This window comes from Myiozetetes cayanensis, unplaced genomic scaffold, assembly GCF_022539395.1.
Source record: "Myiozetetes cayanensis isolate MyiCay16 unplaced genomic scaffold, myiCay2020 scf1, whole genome shotgun sequence".
NCBI lineage: Eukaryota > Metazoa > Chordata > Aves > Passeriformes > Tyrannidae > Myiozetetes > Myiozetetes cayanensis.
The window spans coordinates 94,449,886-94,468,865 of NW_026086604.1; the positions used below are offsets into that span (position 1 = coordinate 94,449,886).

The 18,980-nt window shown below is 37.0% G+C and overlaps 1 protein-coding gene across 2 annotated transcripts in view; it reads left to right on the forward strand.

Annotated features, from left to right (window-relative positions):
• RAMP3 (receptor activity modifying protein 3) overlaps positions 1–18,980 on the forward strand; it is a 44,568-nt gene that overhangs the window by 20,544 nt on the left and 5,044 nt on the right. For both annotated transcript variants that reach the window (XM_050324595.1, XM_050324602.1), the window contains exon 3: positions 443–575. In XM_050324595.1, coding sequence (XP_050180552.1) covers positions 443–575 — 133 coding nt within the window. The remainder of the gene's footprint in view (positions 1–442; positions 576–18,980) is intronic.

An 18,980-nucleotide genomic window follows, 5' to 3' on the forward strand; every position in this document is an offset into this window, starting at 1 on the left:
AGATATACAAATGTTTCTGATGTTAAAGTAATTTCACAGTAATATAGTTAGTTGCATGGGATGCATTTGTGTAAGCTTGAGAAGTGCTTTCTATACTGAAGTGTGTGATCAGGAGATCCAGTTAGCTTTTAACTAAAAATGCAAATGAGCAGTACTAAATTAGTATGAGTAGAAGCTAAGTAAGATTAGAAAAGTGACTAGATAGGTTCATCTGTGCTAGATCTAAAAAGCAATACTCTATGTGGTAACCTTTTGTATTTTATACTGAGTCATGTTTTCAGTTTATGTAAAGATATACTTTATTTTCTAAAAGTGCTTAGAATATTGAGTACTAAGTTTATGACAATGTAAGTGGCAAGCAGAACTGTATGAGGAGTTTGAGTGATGTGTTCCTGCTTCTGTTTCAGTGTTTGTGGTTTAAGGTGCTTCTGATTTTACCTAGGTGCACGTCAAAGGACTGATCTCTGCAATGAATCTCTCATGTTAGAGAAGTTGCCTGCCTGTGGAAAATCCTTTGAAGAGATGATGAAGAAAGTGGACTCTAAAAAGTGGTGCAACCTGACAGAATTTATCATGTAAGAGTTAGTTTTGGTTTCAGTAGTTGTCACCTTGTAATGGTGTTTGTCCTTTAAAAAAAGAATAACTTCAAATACCAGAACACCGTAATACCAACATCTTAATATATCCATAATGTGTGTAAAGTGTTTGTGTTCCAGATAGATTGAAAACCTTCAGTATTTGGTTGCCAGTTGCAGAGGGCTGAGCTACAGCTCTTAAGCCCCTGCAGTGTGGCCTCATGCATACAGAGACACCCAACTCTTAACTCCAAGAGTGCGCAAAATAGACCACTTTATCGAAAACTAACCAATGGAATAATCAATGCTATCTGCTATTGTTTTTACCTCAAACAGTTGTGTTTACATTTAATCTATATTTCTGTGCATTTTAGGCAATTGTTACCCAAGTAATTTTTTTTTCCTGTGAAACCACTAAAGCAATAATGCTTTTAGAGTCATGTTGTTCTGTTTTCTCTGGCAGCAATACAGTTCCCTCCTCTGATTTCCTTTTTTTCAGTAAGAGGACATTGTTCCAGAAATCCACCGTGTATGAAATTGCCCTATTCAAATGTAAAGTGATTTGTCCTATTGAACCTGCTGAGGTTTGTTTCTTTGCCTGCCAGATAGCATGGAGAGAGTGAGCATTACCCAGTCTGTTTGGGTGTTTAAAATACTCCAAGACTACTGGTAGTGTGGGTGACATTATTATTTTCTACCTCTATTCCTGTTACCTGTTATCTCTATTACTGTAGTTGCTGGAGGTATTTAAACATCTCTGTATAAAGTTGCACACTTCAAACTCCGCTCTGGAGGAAACTCAGAGGGTTTGTGTAATTGGTGGCATTTTTGGCTTTATGGAGCATCTGCTTTTTAAGACCATGTTTGCTTATGCATAATAATTGGTTTTTGGAAGCGCTGAGTACTCTCTACACCAGCTGAAATCAGAGGAAATTGCAGGTGTTCAGCACTTCAGAAAACGAGACTTGAGTGAACTAGAGCTGGTGTGGTACAAGCCAGCCTGAAGCAGAACATCTTCCTGGATGTGAAACTGTGCTGGTGGTGTTTTTGGAGGCTGCTCCTGAGGCAGGGTAGCCACAAGCCATCTGTCACCACACCTTTTACAGTAATTTAGCCCTAGGTATATTCCTGTCTTGTATTATCATTGGTCTTGTTCTCCTCATGTGATGCAAGATTTTAACTAGCTGATGACCAACAGACATGATAGATAATGAAATGTTTGACTGCAGTGCTATGTTGCAGCAGTTCTCTAGGACTCTCTTACCACTGACACCTGTGTTGCAATGGTCCCATCTGCTGATAATGTTTCATAATCTGACAGCATATTAACAACTTAGATACTGTTCCTTCTTAGGACATTTACTTACACATTTATTTACAACCTTGCAATCTTTTAAAGGGTACATTTTTAAAACTCATGGCACTGGAGTAAAAGATGCACTCATGCAGCTCTCTCCAACTATGGGAAAGGGCAGAAGGAGGTAAACCAGCTTGCAGAAATTGCGTTCAAATCTGGCAGAGAAACATGTGTATATGACGAAAAAGAAATCCTTGCAGTGCTTGTGTTGATAAATTTCTTTAATAAATAACTCTATGTTATGGAGCAATAATTTCAATTTTGCAACTCACCTAGGGACAAGATGTTTTATTTATTTTGATGGAAGCATTGTAATTTTGCTCCATTTTATGTTCTTTACAGTTGTATTATAGATCACAAAATGAGTTCTGTGCTGATACCTTGTTGATATTGATGTGTCCTTAACTAATGGAACTACTTGCAGCAGAGAAAAGTACCTATAGGAGTCAAAATATTAGACTGTGCCTTTGTTAATGCAGCTGAGTAAACAGACAGGTTTTTTCAAGACTTGTGCTAAAATTTCTTCAATAATTTAAAGATTTTGGTGCAAGAGTTTTTCAAGGTTTGGAGGTGACTGAAGTCTGAGTTCTCCTTACTTTCAGTTATGAATTCACCTTGTTTTTATCCTTTCCAATTGCGCTTTCCCTTTGGTGTCATTTTTATTCCCTGTACAAGAAAATTCCTGCCTGCCTATGGAGATAGTTTTTCTGGAGAAGTTGGTCTGAGGCTTTGTACATTTTTCCTCAAAAGCAGTACCAAAAGAATTCAAGCCTCTTACAGAAGAAAAACCTTTTACATTTTTACATAGTATTAATTTTTTAAAAACTTTTCCCTATCTCCTATGTTTCAAGTTCTACTTTAGAAGAGAGAGGCAGGAAGAATTTCTTTTGGAGTTTATCTTCTGAATCAAGGATTAATCAAGCATCATAAGTCTGATTACGATTTATAATAAGGGTTTATTGCACTGGAGAAACAGCAGATCTGCATCTACCTTTAAGAATTTTACTCTTCTGAGAATAAACATTGTTATTTGATGTCGTGTTTATATAAGAAGCATATAGAATCATAGAATGGCCTGGTTGGAAGGGACCATAAAGATCAGCTAGTTCCAATCCCCTGCCCTGGGCAGGTAGGCTAATTTATTCCAGCTCATTGGAGGAGCCCTGACAGATGGGACAGAAATGCTTCTTTCTTTGGAGTAATCTGACAAATTAATGAAAAACTGGTTTATCTAGCCATGGGCACTTAAAATTCACATATTGAAATTATCTTTACATATAGCCTCCAGCAGTAACAGTTAATCAACCTGGTTGAAATAGTGGGTTAAAACTGTGGGTTTTGTGTAAAAAAACCTGTTTCTTCATATAGTAATTTCTGCTTGTCACTTTTCGTTTAGAAAGATTTTTCAAAATCTTTGTATCTTATATCAAAATGTAACAGTTAATGGAAATCTGCTTCTTTTCTAAATTCTTTGTTTCATGGAGGAGTTTTAGCTCTTCAGTGTAAATGGCTGTCCTCGTTTATGAGACTGTAAATAGCAGTTATCTGCCGTGCTTTACTGTTTGGCCAAACATTTGTGAGAGATATTACAGTGACTTCAATTTGCTGTAACTTAATTATACTGTAAGATTTTCTGACAGCTCTGACATCTTAAAAAACCTGTGTTCTTTAAAAAGCAGCATCTTGACTGATTTTAAACAGACGAGCCTTCTATGTGGCAGCTGGTACTGCAAGCCATTATGAGTTTTAGCCTCCACAGCTGATATTGATCTTGCTGGGAAAGTATAATGACCACATATAAACAGTAAAGTCTGAGGTTAAGCTTTACAGAAGCCCTGTCAAAAGAAAGTTTTCTGATTGTTTTGCATTTTTCTATGAGGATTCACAGAGAAGTTAGAATACAAGTACTCTGGGTCAGATTGTCCAGAAGCACTTGAAAGCTTAAATATGATGAAGGATCAAAGTAGGATTTTAAAATATTTTAAGCAATTTAGGCGTGATGTATTTCAGTGGTTCTTGCTTGGACATCGGAATATGAAGGCCAACCACAAGAAAGGTAAAACACAGCTGGAGATATTCACTGACAGAGAAGAGGGGTTCACCTAGTCACAGTTTTGGTGATGCCTTTGACTTACTCAGAGGCTGCCCTGAAGATGATAATACAACTTGGTTTAACAGACAGGAAATTAGACTACATGGCAAGTGAACTGAAGTGTGGATGAAAACTATAAGGGGAATTAAAAGCAAATATACTTCTTGTTTGCCAGAAGACTGGAAATTACAGAAAGGTTTTTATTTTTCATGTTTAATATTTCTGATATTTTATATCTGTTTATAATAACATACATCTTATATAGTTCTGCATTACATATAATAAAAGTATTATATTACTGTATTTTTTAATATTTATCAGCTGCAGCTGCATATATAAAATCTGCTAACGTCCACAAACCAAAGTCCATTATTAACAGTCAGATTTTTTTCACTCTGCTGTGTTAAATCCTGGTGTGGTTACAATGGGACTACAGTTGAGAGGCCAGATATGACTAATTCCTGAAGCAAGTGGCCAGATGAAGATGGGAGCACCCAGAGCTGTCTTACATGAACCTGAAAAAATGCTGCTTATTGTAATGGTTTTGATTACTTTCTATTCTTAGCTCATGAAAGGGTTTTCCAAATACTTCTAACTGGATCCTGGAAACAATTTAGCTAGAACAAACTGTCTCTAAACAAAACTCTGTGTGTATCTTAGGGATAACCCCTGTGGAAATGTGGGATCATAGTGTGCTAATACTGATTATCAGTGGCTTGTTAAGATTTTGGCCTGCTCCCAGGCACCAGTCTTCTCCTCTCTTTTGCATCCCCATTTTCCAAATCTTTATGAGTTTAGTTACTAGCATTTCAGTAATTTTGAGGCCAGAAAGATGGCCATCTGATCTGCACTGTTGAGTAATACAGGCCACGCAATCTGCCCAGTAGTCACTGTTTAAAACCCTGTAAGAAGAGTGTATCTTATGGGAATGCATAAACTCTTCATTTAAAAGGTTAGTATTGATCCATTACATCTGTATATATAGATTGTGAAATACATGATAAGGTATAGTCCCTGGGAACTGGAGTCAAACTGATGAGAAATGAGGCACATCTTCCACTGACTGTGAACAGCAAACCCTTTGGAACAGTAAGTAAAATTCCTTCTTTTGTCAGAAATCCTTTTTTCACAACTAAATACAAACAAACCACTTTTAAGTCACCTTTCAATCACTTTTCTCTTATTAAATTAATAATCAAAGTTTTATAGCCTGTTGAGATAATGCAGGTGTTTCAGACTTCTTTAACTCTTGCAAGTTTTTACAACTTTTCTTTTGGAATTTCATTGGATTCCGGTTTAGAATTGAATATTTTGCCTAGCAGTAGTTTGTATAGTGTCATGTTCTTACTCCCTATTTTTTCCTCTGGTCCTGCTGTGTATTCAGCACTTTTCTTCTGCCAGAATATTTATATATTGCATTAAACCTCCTAGCTACCTAATAATTCTAGGAGGACATGGTCTACAAGCTGTAAACGATTTTAAGTCCTTCTCAGAGTGACTTGCAAGTGTGGCATACATTATTTGTGGATCTGTCATCTTGCATTCACTAGTGTTAAAATGCATATTGCTTACGTAAATCCATATTTTTAAGTCATCCAAATCAGTCTTTGTAACTGCACCTATATTTTCTACTCTTTCACCATTTACCGTGTTATTTGCATGCTTAAACAAAAAGTACATTTGTCTTACTAAGTTGATTAAGATATTGGGCCAAAACTTTTGGAACTGCACTCCATTAATGACAATTACTTTTTTATTGTTAGTTTTCAAGTTCCATATATTTTTAATTCAAGAGCTACCTTTGATTTTTAATGTTTTGGGGGATTTTTTCCATGTTTTAAACAAAGTGTGGTAAAACCTTCAGTGATAATAAGTGATTATAAGGAAGTATGTGGTATCTGCTCACAAAAATTCCAAAAGATTAATTTGAAAAATCTGTAAGACTGTGTTTTAGACTCCATATATGTATTTCTAGTTGATTGATTGCTATGAGTGCAAACACTACAGAGGTAAGAAATACAGATGTATATGGCATGTTAATGCAAAAAGCTTTAGTAACAACGTATAACAAAAACGAGACATACACTTTCATTAGAAAGTTTTATGTAGTAATCTAACAAGACTTGATATTAGATATGTTTTAATCTTCACTATTGGATATTCTTTTGTTACATTCCCTAAGTACAGAGTTATACTGGGTTTTTTTCACAGTCATCCAGTAATTCCATACAAAGATGGCACTTAAAGAAAGCCTGTCCAACTATACTGTAGCACAAGCCAGTCAGCATTCCTGATTTTACTGCATCATTATATCTAGAAATAAAGTCTTTTCAGTGGTAGCAATAGAGCTAAAGGCTTTGCTGTCTGATAGTCACATACTTTTTTTGGTTGACATGCTGCCAAACACCTCTTCTGTTTAGAAGCGTGTGGACCTTGTTATCACTGATTTAGCTTTTCTGCAGTAAAATTTGTTAGGCTGTAAGAATACAGAGGAATAATTAAAAGGTCACTACTGGAATAGCAAAGATATCTATAATATAGATATTTGGTCATAGGCTTCCTGCTTTCTTCAGTTGAAATGTTAAGAGTTGATGCTTGATTTACCCATCTGTCAGAAGGAACCTGTTTTGGCCAGATGCACATTGTGTGTCTGGGGCCCTGGGCAGCAGATGCCAATAACAAACATGAACCTGTTGCCTCAGGAAAGTGTATCAAAAGGAAATCAAAATGAGGGCAGGATGATTCATTACAGAGAAAGAAATAATGAAGACAGTATCTTTCTGTCTCTGCTTAGAGTTGATTAGTCTCTCTCTGATGTTATTATGGACAGTGATGGCAAAGGAGCCCAGAAAGTGATTTTCCTTCAAAGACTTTCCTTTCACCAAAGAGAAATGGATGCCTACATATTTTATACTTGTCTCTCGTTGCACACTTAATTCAGTTATAACGCTATGCATCTTGTCGCTCCAACAGTCCTCTCTTAAACTGAGTCTTCACATAGGAATGCCAGCTTGGAGTTGTCTAAGTGCATTGCTAAACTAATTTCTCACAGATCCAAAGCAAACTGTGGAGTGCTTTTCTTTATCTGAATCAATAAATGAAGTAACAGTTGTTAACTTAATATCCACATGATAGTGCTTTTATGTAATTTTCAGTATTTCTAGTCTTCTAAACATTTCCCGAGGGGACACATCAGCCTCAGTAGCTGTTTGCTGTTGGACTGAAGTGTAGGATTTGATTGTTCTCGTTGATCTATATAAGTGTTGTCTATTAGACTGGAGGCATTATGTTATTTCACACCAACACTATTGTTGCAGCAGTCAGCTCACAAGCGTGTAATGTTGTATATCTGCTAACCCTGAGAGCTCTCAGTTAGTCATTCTGTGTTTTCCAGCCAAGGAATAGTTGTGGATTTGTAGTCCAAGGGTTTAATAGCAATTTATGTTTTGGAAGAGAGTTCTAGTAAAGTAGTGCATGTAACACGTTAGATCTGGCTTTTCTGTTTTAGAAAGAGAATTGGTTGTAAAAACTTTTTCCTACTATCCCTATATTTATTTTTACTTCATCAAGCCTGTTTTCACAGATCTGAGAGCTCCTAATTTGTGGCTGTGTGGCACTGCTTTATGGCACATGTAAGATGTTACAATTCTGATTTTTCCAAAGTTTTAAATTTCAGTTCTTAGCAGAATAGGGGAGGGCAAAATTTTTCTTTAATTATATGTCTGAAGCAGATTCATTGAAAGTATGTGTGTGCCTGATAGAATTCCCTGCTTTGCTGTGATCATGGTCCAAGGTCTGTGCTCACACTGAACAACTATTTTTTTTCTATACAGCCTCAGTGTCGTTTCCCCACAAAGCTTTACATGAAAAATGAATTCTATAAAGAAAGGCAGTAGTTTTCAATCCCATTGAAGATGACGAAGGAGTCCACCCATGTTCTGTACAGATGTCAGTGATTTGAAAAAGGAATTAAGGAAAAAAAGTCTTTATGACTCAAGCCAAATTTCATGTAATGTTCTGGAAAAGTAATCCTAAAGCTGTTGCTCAATTTTAAAGTCAATGGGAGTTTTGCCTGTTAAAATTTGGCCCAATGAAACAAATCATAAAAGTGCCTAGTTTTCAAAGAACTTAGTAAAATATTACACAAAAGAAAGCCAGATGACATTAAGATCGATGGGAAAGCAAACTCTGAAAGAAACATGTGCAGTCCAAGATGAAATTATATACCCTCACTTCTTAAAGCTTGGAGCTAATAACCTCTGCTGGCTGAGTGTGTATGTAAGAACCCTCCAGACTGTCATTTTCTTGGGCAGTTATCTTAAGATTTTTATCTTCCCCATTGATTGCTGCAGGAAGCGTAATGTAGATGCTGATCAGGGATTGCATCCAGCTGCTAATGTCAAAACTTCTACAGAAGAGGAATGTACTGGGAAGACCACAGAATCACAGGATGGTTTGGGTTGGAAGAGACCTTAAAGATCATTTGGTTCCAAGCTGTAGGCAGGGACACCTTCCACTAGACCAGGTTGCTCAAAGCCTCATCCAACCTGGCCTTGAACACTTCTAGGTATGGGGCATCCACAGCTTCTCTGGGAAACAAGTTCCAAATAGTAAAGAATTTCTTCCTTATATCTGGTCTAAACCTACCCTCTTTCAGTTTTCAAGCCTGTTGTCCTTTCACCATGTGCCCTTGTAAATGATCCCTCTCCAGCCCTCTTGTAGGTGCCCTTTAGGTACTGGAAGGTTCCTATAAGGTATTCCCAAAGTCTTCTCCTCTCCAGGCTGAACAACTCGCCACTGGTCTCCACTTGGGCATTGAACCACTGATTGCAGCTCTTTGAGCGTGACCATCCAGCCAAGTGGTCCATCTGTCAAAACAATGTGTCTCCAGTTTAGAGATAAGGCTGTTGTGTGGGTCAGTGTTAAATGCTTTGCACAAGTGCAGGTAGAGGATGTCAGTTCTTCTCTTATCCACCAATGCTGTAACTCCATTGTAGAGAAGGCCACCTGATTTTTCAGCCACAATTTGTCCTTAGTGAAGCCATGTTGGCTGTCGCCAATCACCTTCTTTTTTCTGTGTGACTTAACATAGTTTCCAGGAGGATTTGGTCCATGATCTTGCTGGGCACCAGGGTGAGACTGACTGGCCTGTAGTTCCCTGGGTCTTTCTTATTTCTCTTCTTAAAAATGGGCATTATGTTTCCTCTTTTCCAGACAGTGGGAACTTCACCAAAGTGCTGTGGCTTCTCAAATGTGACATATAGTGGCCAAGCCACTTCCTCTGCAGTTCTTTCAGAACCTGTGGATGGATCTCGTTAGATCCTGTGGACCTTCAGGTGCCTTACATGGTTTTGAACCTGATCTTCTCCTACTGTGGGTACTTCTTTGTTCTCCAAGTCCCTGCTTTGCCTTCTGTGAGTTGAGCAGTGTGACTGGAGAATTTGCCAGTGAAGTCCAAGGCAAAAAAGTATTTGAGTATCTCACCCTTCTCATTTCCTAGGCAATCACCTCTTTTGTTTCCTTCCACATATGGTCAACATATTCCCTAGTATTAAATCTCAGTAAAAATCACTACTAAAAATCTCAGACGAACCACTGGGACTGTTTTGCAGCTAAGGTGAGGCACTGATTCATGTGAGCTAATATATTCCCACAGTAATGGTGTCATAATTAGAAAGCAGACGCATTTGATTCATTCTTTTCAACATTATCAGAGAACTATCAATTCTGAGTTTTTGTATGTGATTTTCTCACATGAAAGGCAACCTGGGGCTGCCTGAGACTGGACCTTTGAGTGACCAGCACATGTGATTTTAGGTCCAGAACAGTACTGTTTAAAGGGAGTCCCTCTCTTCCTCAGTTGTGTTAGAGGGGCGTGTCTGTATTTGTGTTAGGGTTCATATCCCTGTGGACAGACTAGTTCATTGGTTACGCTTTCGCTTGGGCCAAGTCAGGATAAAAATGCTGCAAATCACAAATATGCTTGCACGACGAAAGGTCATTGTATTGTTGCCTGGTCTGCAGGTTACTTTCTGCAGTGTTTTTGTCTAAAGTTCTGCATGTGTCTGAAGAGTAATTCCTTTCTTTTTCCCTGAAGATTAACTGAGAAGGGGAACCAAAATTCCTTATTTAGCTTGCTGTAAGCCCTTGGAGTTTTGTCAGTTCAGGTTTTGTAGAAGAAAATATTCTTCGGCAGCTTAGAGTCTCTGTGAAGGGAGCCTGAATAAACCTGCACGTTGTGTGGCCTCATGTAGCTTATTTACCATTAAGTGTTGTAGGATATAGGAAAGGGACTGGTGTGGTAGATGCTAGCATTTGGTCTTCTTTGGTAGGATTGTCTGTCTTTGAGCTTCTTGTATAGATACAGCTGTTGCATTTTTTTTAAGCTCTCAGCGAAATGCAGATAATACTGATATTTAATCCTTTCTGCCTGCCTTTCACCTTTTTGCATATAAAACTTACAGTAATTTTGTATTCAAAAACCTTCTAAAATCTCCTGGAGGTCATGGCAGCAGTGGCAAAATCAGGCTGGTTACCCCCAAGAACCTCTTATTTTCCTTCTGTGACTCATGCCTTTCTTTTCAAAAGCAAAGTAAAACATCTTATAAATCAGTTAGGTGTGAGTGAGTAAAACAATGGAAAAGAATGCCGTATTTGAGCAGTTGTGTTGCCATCGTTCTGGTAGCTGACAATAGTAATTTTTCACTGCAGAAATAGTAATGTGTGCCATCTATTATTTAAAAAATTGGGAATGAAAGAACCCTAAAGTTTATAAAGTCTCACCAAATTGCCAGGTACAGGGCAATGCTGAGAATATGTACGTTCATGTGCTGTTTGGGATCAGCCATTCTAGGCACAAGTTGCTGTGAAGTGAATGCAAAGTCACAACTTGCCCTTGAATGGAGCTGTAATAGAATGTTTGCAAAAGGATCTTATTTCAGGTGAATCTCCATTACTTTCAAATGAATATATTAGCTTTGGTTTACATTATGTAGATAAGAATATGTCCTGATGCATATGAATAAAGTGGTTAGTTTGAATTCAGACACCAGGGTTCAGCCCAAGGCAAGAATACTTTATTCCCCTATAACTGCTTTCCTCCTGATAGATAAAGAGGGTGAAATTTGGTTTCTTACTACAGTTATAATCTTCATCTTTGCTAATAGGAGAGGCAAATTTTATACAATACATGGCTGTGAAAATAATATGTATATTTGATAATTCCAGGTGAGGCATTGAATAGGCTTATGGCTTTGGATACACATTTCTAATATTTTTTCTCTCTGCAGTGCAGTTACAGCAATGCATTCCCTAACTCTGTGTCTGCTGTGACCAGGTTCCGTGATGCAGAAGGGTGGTGAAAAACATTCCTAAATGTTGAATTTTGAATTAATCATTCTGACTTCTGAATTTTAACACTGTATTGAGAACACTACCATTTATGAATTCTGTGCTGACCTGCAGACCACTTTGCTTACAAATGCAAAGCCATCCCGTTGTTTTGCAGCATATTGTGGACGTAGCTATGCTACAAACTAGCAAAGCCTTATCAACTTTTCAGCTGATGACATTTCTTGGGTTTTCATTTTAGACACTGAAAAATCTTGCTTTTTACAAAACTAAACCTTGCTTTGAAGAACTGTCTTGAAACCATGAAATGGGTTTAATGGAGAGGATAAGGAGAAAACTGATGATCTTTTGGGAGACTGCTGAATTAAATATGCAAACTACCAGGAGCTCAGATTTGGTGAACTAAAGCTATGTATTTGTTATTTATACCACAATGTGTGTTGTAATTGCAGTCTACAAAAGCCACAGTTCAGGAATAGCAATGCTGAGGAATGGGGAGAAAATTATTGGAGTTTGTTCTTCATCAAAGATAACTTTCTTTTTAAACCCCAGGAGATACTGGGTCTTCCGTTGAAAAAACAGTGATGACCATATCGTTCCAGAATAGTGTGCTTTTTGAGCCCATTCTCCATCTCTTCAAGGTTTTTAAGAACTCAAACCTTTCTGTTCTTAAGTTTACAAAGTATTTTGCAAATCTTGATGATGTTTTATCAGTGTGAGAAAAGAGGAGGATCTTCTGAGCCTGCTGCTATGTAGGAAAAATCTACCTTTTCATTACCAATAGCTGAAAACTTTTTAGTTTTTAATATCAGATTTCATTTGTTCATGTGCTTTGTTCAGAAAGTTTTAACATGTTACATTTATTTCTCATGAGTCTTTGTTTTCAAAAAGAGAGTGAAATCTGGCATTTGCCAAGAGGTCACTGATGTAAATATCAATATTTTCTTCTTGAAGTTCTAAAAGAGTTTTCAACATTGGTGAAGTTAAGGTCCCCAGAAGACACCAGTTACAATATTTAGCAGGGCTGGTGGGAATCAAATTGTTGTGTACTGCAGGAGATCCTCAGACTAATGGCTGGAAGCTTACACTCACAAGGTGGCATCAGTATGTCAGTGCTTACATTACCAAGTCAATTAACAAATAGTTAAGAGATATGAGAATATCATAGTCCTAAGGAATAAAGTCCCTTGTGAAAAATAATGTAAGCAATTTAGAGGTGATGTTAGAAAGCACTCTGCTGTTAAATCTCAGGACTGTCAGCTGATAAGCCCTTTTGACACCTTTCCTGACCTTTTTGAATTTTACTGTGATAAGATCAGTAATAGAAAACAGTCTTCATGGAGCTTGTTATTAAAGACTGTATTTCAAAGTAAGCAATGCATAAGATTTCTGTGTAAAGTTGCTTAGTGGTAAAATAATATGGCGTAACTTGATAGGCTGGTATGAATTATGCAACGCATATATAATGGACAGTATATTTTTACAAGCAGTGAAAATAGGAAGATAAATGTGTTATGAAAATGAAAATTGAATACAAATTTTTCTAGTTCTTCTGGTTTGCAAAACAGTTTCTACATTCTTGTTTTCGAAATAGATCAACCACGAACATATAATAACACAGATGGGCTCAGCAGAGACAAAAAATAGATTTTCTTGTTCCAGACTACCTGTAATATTAGTCACATGGTTAATTGTTGACAGCATGATGGCATATGAATTAATACTACTAGGTTCTGTATTCAGAGCCTTGTTTCAATTAGAGAAGTTTATTATGTAACAATACTTAAAAAGAAGTAGTTATGGTTAATTGTCAAGGCTCTGGTATTTCTATTTATCTTTGCAAAATAGTGTATAATTCAGTATTGGAAAGTAGTTCCAAGACAAGAAATGCAGTGTTCTTAAGTAGGTAAGTCATCTTTCTCAGCCTGTTGTGTAATTTGCAAAAGGCAGACACACGTTGTTAGCTGCACTGACACACACAGATACAGCAGCTTTGTGAAATTAAAAATTTTCTCTGATTAGAGCTGATTGTAGATGGGGTGGAAAGACAAAGGTTGCCAAGGCATAGGGCATAGGTGAACAATTAAGACCACTATTGTTTCTTGCTTTTGAGAAACTGATGTTTCACATTTCTCTTGTGTATACAAACGTTCTTCATACGTTTCACTGACTGCTAAAATGTACCATTTCATATTAGGGTATCAGATTATAACATAAGCACAGAAATGTTAAAATAATCATTCTGGCATCTAGAACTGGGTTCTGTGTCTGTCTGTGGGGCTTATTTTTATCTGCAGGAAGGTACCTTAAGAGGCAGGATGATCTTAAGATGGTCTATATTACGTATGATTTATCATGTTGCACTGTAATCTATCATGGATTTTTGCTTCCTATTACTGGGGAGTATATATACACCTAATATATATCTAGGCTGATGTGTAGTATACAAGTGTATACTGTGTAGTATATAGGTGTGAGGTATTAGGATTAATACTTAAAAAAAAAAAGTATAAATATTTAAGATTTTTTTCTACTTTTGACTATTTTTGGGCAAGGGAACAGATAGGTTTTTTACCATCACTGTGAAAATAATTTGTTTTCATCATCCAAAGAGGACTTTGATAAAGGCTCAGAAAATAAAACCACTACTTGGCTACTCACAGTTCTATCAGACCACATAGTAGCTTTCTTATGACAAGGATTTGTAACCTTTCACAAGTAATGTGCCATATTACATTGTTCTTCCTCAAATTGAGGTAGAGTTTAGCTGGACCCAATAAGAAGTTGAATAAACTTGGCAGATCCAGGAGCTGAGGACTGTCCGAGGTGACAGTCTCAAGATGCTGGGCCCCTCTGCTCCTGATCTGCAGACAGTCTTAGTGAACATCATCCAGAATCTCCTGACATAATACTTTTTGCACCTGCTTATGAGGCTGCTGGCTTGCACTTAAGCAACTCCAGGGAGTATTGCAATGCTCAAATATTTCATAAATAGTTGTGGACAAGGAGTAGGGCCCTTTGGGTCCACTGTTGGCTTCTGTTGCATGTATGAGATGTTGGAACAGTCTCAGGAAGCCACAAAGCACAAGACAAGGTTAGTAAGGAGAAGGCGTATGTCTTTAGTGTCATAAGTAAGAGGGGAAGACATAAGAAAGGAAAAAATCCAGTGTTGTACATACTGTGCTGTCAAAGTCATGTTAAAACATAATCATTGTGTTTCAGTAGTAGTTAAGCAGACCTTTTTTTGTTAGGCTCTTCCCCTAACAGATCTTTATGCTATACCATAAATTAGTTTTTAATTTTGTTACTGTTCCTCTGATTCTATGGTTAATTTTTCATCAGTTTTGGTCTTGTTTGTGAGCTATCCATGCATAGATTGCAGCTTTAAAGAATACATTTACTAGGCAGAACTGAAAAAATAATTTATTCTTTAACTATTCCAATAGCTGACCTGATCTGAAGCTTAAGATCTGTAATAAATGGCCTGATTTTTGATTCCCATTATTTGTGCTCGACTTGGAAAAGAGCAGTCTCCTCCCAGAGCAAGTGGCTTTTGTAATTGCAGGAATTCTATCAGTGTATATAAAACCCATTTGCAGTAATTAATCAGAAAAAATGAACATTCTTTACATGGTCATAAAAATTATGTATTAATAAACCAGGGATATGGAAATGATGATGAAAATTTCAACTTTAGAAGTAGATTAATTGTTTGGGTAGGTTTTTTTTTTCCTTTTTAGTCTGTGAAGATGCTGCAGTCAGTGGGTGTTTCTAAAGTGTAAGCATGATTGAGCCTTGATTTCTGTTTTACAGCTGGGTATCACCAGATAATTCTCTCTTTTTCCACTTAAAGTACTGTGGTGTTATTAAAGGCTTGTGCTACTTTGGACCAAGTGAAGTCTAATAACAGCTTCCAATCAGTAGATGACACGTGCATATCCTTTAATATCTTATTAGAAATGGAAAAAAGCAGTTATTTGTAGATGTGAGCTGGAATGAAGGAGAAGGGATCTTCTGTTACGTCTTTTCCTGTTTTTGTCTGTTGGTCAGAAAAATTACTGTGTTCACAGGTGTTTGTTTTGAATGGCTCTCTGGAGGCGCAGCTGTGTAGCAGTGATCTGGATTAGAGCCACATTTTCCCTGTTTGCCTGTCAGCTTGGTTCATCTAGATGGAAAGGAAAGCCTTGAGCTGCTGAAACGATACAGAGAGTGAACTGTGAATGACTAGCTCAGAGCAGCTCTGGGCTAGTAACTGGCCCTTTTCCTGATTTTGTCTCCTTCCCAGGTGCTGGATGATTGAAGCTGGCTGAGCATTTAATTTTGGAAGCAGGGGTAGAATAATGATTTTAGCATGAAGATGAAAATTTTGAGAAAAGTGGTGACAAATAAGCTGTTATTTGTAGCAAACTTTACAGGGTGAATAAAGAAAGTGACTGATGTGTTGGGAGAAAGCAGAATTGCCTCAACAGATGACTGTTTGCTAGTGACTGACCTGAATGCACTAAGAACATTTGCAGTCAAGCTGACTGGAGTGAAGATTGTGCAAGTCCATGGTGACTCAGGTGGTAATGCTTTTGGGAAGGAGTTGAGCTGAGCTAGGCACAAGGAGAGCATACTGCTTGCATGTCTCTTGGTCGCTGACAGTGGCATATTTGAGTGCAATTCTTGACTAAGTTTTTTCTTTTTCTGTGATGCTCTTTTTTTGCTACACAGAGCAGGCGTGTGTGGTGGACTTACCTGTCCACTGTACTGGTTGTCCTGGACTCCTTTACATGTCAGTGAAAACTTAAAGTAAGGTGTCTCAAAAGATAACATGTACAAGATGGCCTAAAATTATTCCAGTGTTTCCACTGACTATAAAAGCAACATAGTTTCTAAACATGCAGAAGTGTGATTTGAAATCTAACCTGACAATAAGGAAGGCACTTTTAGATGATGTTATTAGGTTCTCAGGGCTCTCATCTCTGTCATGCTTGGCGTTTGAAGGGGGATATGCACTAGAAAACGTGAGTGTTTTTTTTAATGACACTGAAGGGAGATGCAAAGCTGATGGGAAAGAAAAAATACCAGATCTTAGTCTGGTATTGCCTTTGCACTGACATTGTGAAGTAATCTGAAATAAACAGAGAAATAACAGATTATAATAGAGAAAAGGCAGATGAAGCAGCAGAGATTGTGCATCTGTGATTTTCAGCATGGAGAAGTATTTAATAGAAATCAAAAGATGGTCTGGTCATTTGGGTCTGAATTTTGGAATGCTTCCTGCTTGTCTTCACGTGTTCTAGTACAAGGATTAAAATTTTAGATGTAAAGTTTTAAATATTGATGAGTAGAGCAGCACAAAAATGTGATGTTTTCCAGTGCTTGCCCCACAAACATGATGTCTCATTCCATGAGAAGCCCAAGAAGATGAAGGGCTTTCAACTAGTTGAACAACTTAACAAAAACTTTGAAACTTGATCTATAAGTAAAAAGGTTTAAAATTTTCATTTCCCTTAGAGAATCACAAGCCTCATTTTTTTGACTCTAAGGGGTAGGTACGTGATGATTCTATTAATGATATTAAGGACATCTTTTTGCACACATCATCACTGATGGCTACGTAGGAAATGCTGGGCTTAGAAGTTGGATATATGTGCTTAAATATTTGTGAGATTAGGATTTGCCCTCACTTACTCTTTTGATTTTTGTCTAATTCAAGGGAGTTATGGAGTGGCTTCTGATACTAGACATGATGTAGTGATGGCTTCACAGAATACTTCCCTCTGAACTGGTGTTCTTTAAAAATGGACTGAGTTTACAACTAAGTAATCATTAAAATATAGGTCAGGAGAGGTGGAAGGCAAAGCCTGCTTGCCAGTAGAATTTCTGGCTTGGTAAAATTCTGGTGCTACTACATTTTTAATCTTAATAACATAGTATCTGATGTCAGGCTACATTTCCCTCCCTCTTCCACATTTGCTCAATGTGGTGGTTTATGTTGCTCATTAGAGATGGATATTAGGTATATAAACTACTTACATCTACAGTTCCTCTTTATATTTAAATTTTCTTGCTGTATCTTTAGGAAATTTGGTAATAATTGTGCATTTTAGGGTTTTCAATTAGATTTATTCAATGATTTTTCAATTTCCAGACAGTTGTTGATATGAAGCTAAGGGTGGAGTTCTGTAATTATTTCAAGGGCACCAGAACGTATTTATTATTTTCAACCCAAGTGAGTAAGTTTGTCATGATGTCCATTATTTAGTGGCATAAGAGTAAACTGTACTTTATAATGTTGTCATTAAACTAATTTTTTTGCCTTTCCCCCATACACATATTCATGTCTTTCCTTATTTTTGTAGCACATTAATTTCTTCAGGCTGAACTCTATATTGGAGCTTCACAAAAGTAGATCTGATCTGATTAGGGAGGCAAAAATGTGTCTGTGAGAATACTCATCTTGGCAGAAGGTATGTGATTAATGCAGTGGTGAGATTCAGCCACAAATCTGTTTGGAGAGATATTGAATGAGAAAAACTCATAAATATTCCACTATATTTGTAGGCTCATAGCTGATTATAAAACTAAAGCTTTCCTTTTAATACGATGGTGAAACCTCAGGAGATAATTATCTTATGGTTTGGATCCTTATTTGTATCCAGACTGTTACACCCTGAAATTCTATACGATCTTGATGTGTCTCATACAAGAATGGGCTTCTTATTTTTCTGAGGTTGATTGGTACTTCCTGCCTCCACAAATGCTGTAAGAAATGCCTTCCTCATCATACGATATTTGTTATTATTATGTCAGCATTTCTTATTCCAGACTGGGTAGAGGTTATGAGGGTGATAATGCAATATTAATATATGACTATATATAAAGAAATTTTTGGTTGAATCATCCAGGTGAAAACAAATAGTTTTGAAACATCTTTAACATCTTTATTAAAATACACCACATGACTTGTAGTGTCCTGGAAGAGTGCCTGTAGAATTCTGTCCAGGATGTAGAGTAACAGAAGGAGTGAGTGTCCCTGGTGTATCTGTTATTTGATTTGCATCAAGACTCATTTATGCTAGAGAGTATTTTCCCTGTATTCTCTGAATACTTAGTGGACTCAAAATAACAAAAATTATTCGTAATGTGTTTTATATCCTACCATACCCTTCCATAATTACATCACTAATAATGAAGTTGATGTATGTAAAATGGAAAAGTGAAAGTGTGGTATCTGTTTTGCTTTTTAACTCCTGACCTATATTATTAAGCAATGACAAAACACCCCTGGCTGCATGTGTGCTGAGGATCTCTGGGGTGGTCTGTCCACCTTTTTTTAGGTGGAAAAAGTCTCCTATTGGAACTGACAGTGAGTCTACTGGCTGCAGCCAGAAAATGCCTTCAAGTATTTGTCTTAAGTAGCATATATACAGTACTTGGCTTTTTGAGAATTGTGCGGGGATTTTTGAAAAAACAATTTTGCTTTGGAAAATGCTTATTTGTTGAAACTCTTAATTAAGCAATATATTTGTTTTCTTGGTCTCATGAAAATTTGGAGGAGGGAGTTTTATTTTTGTGGTTTTGTAAAGTGATCATCTCTGCAGTTTTCCTGCACAGGGAT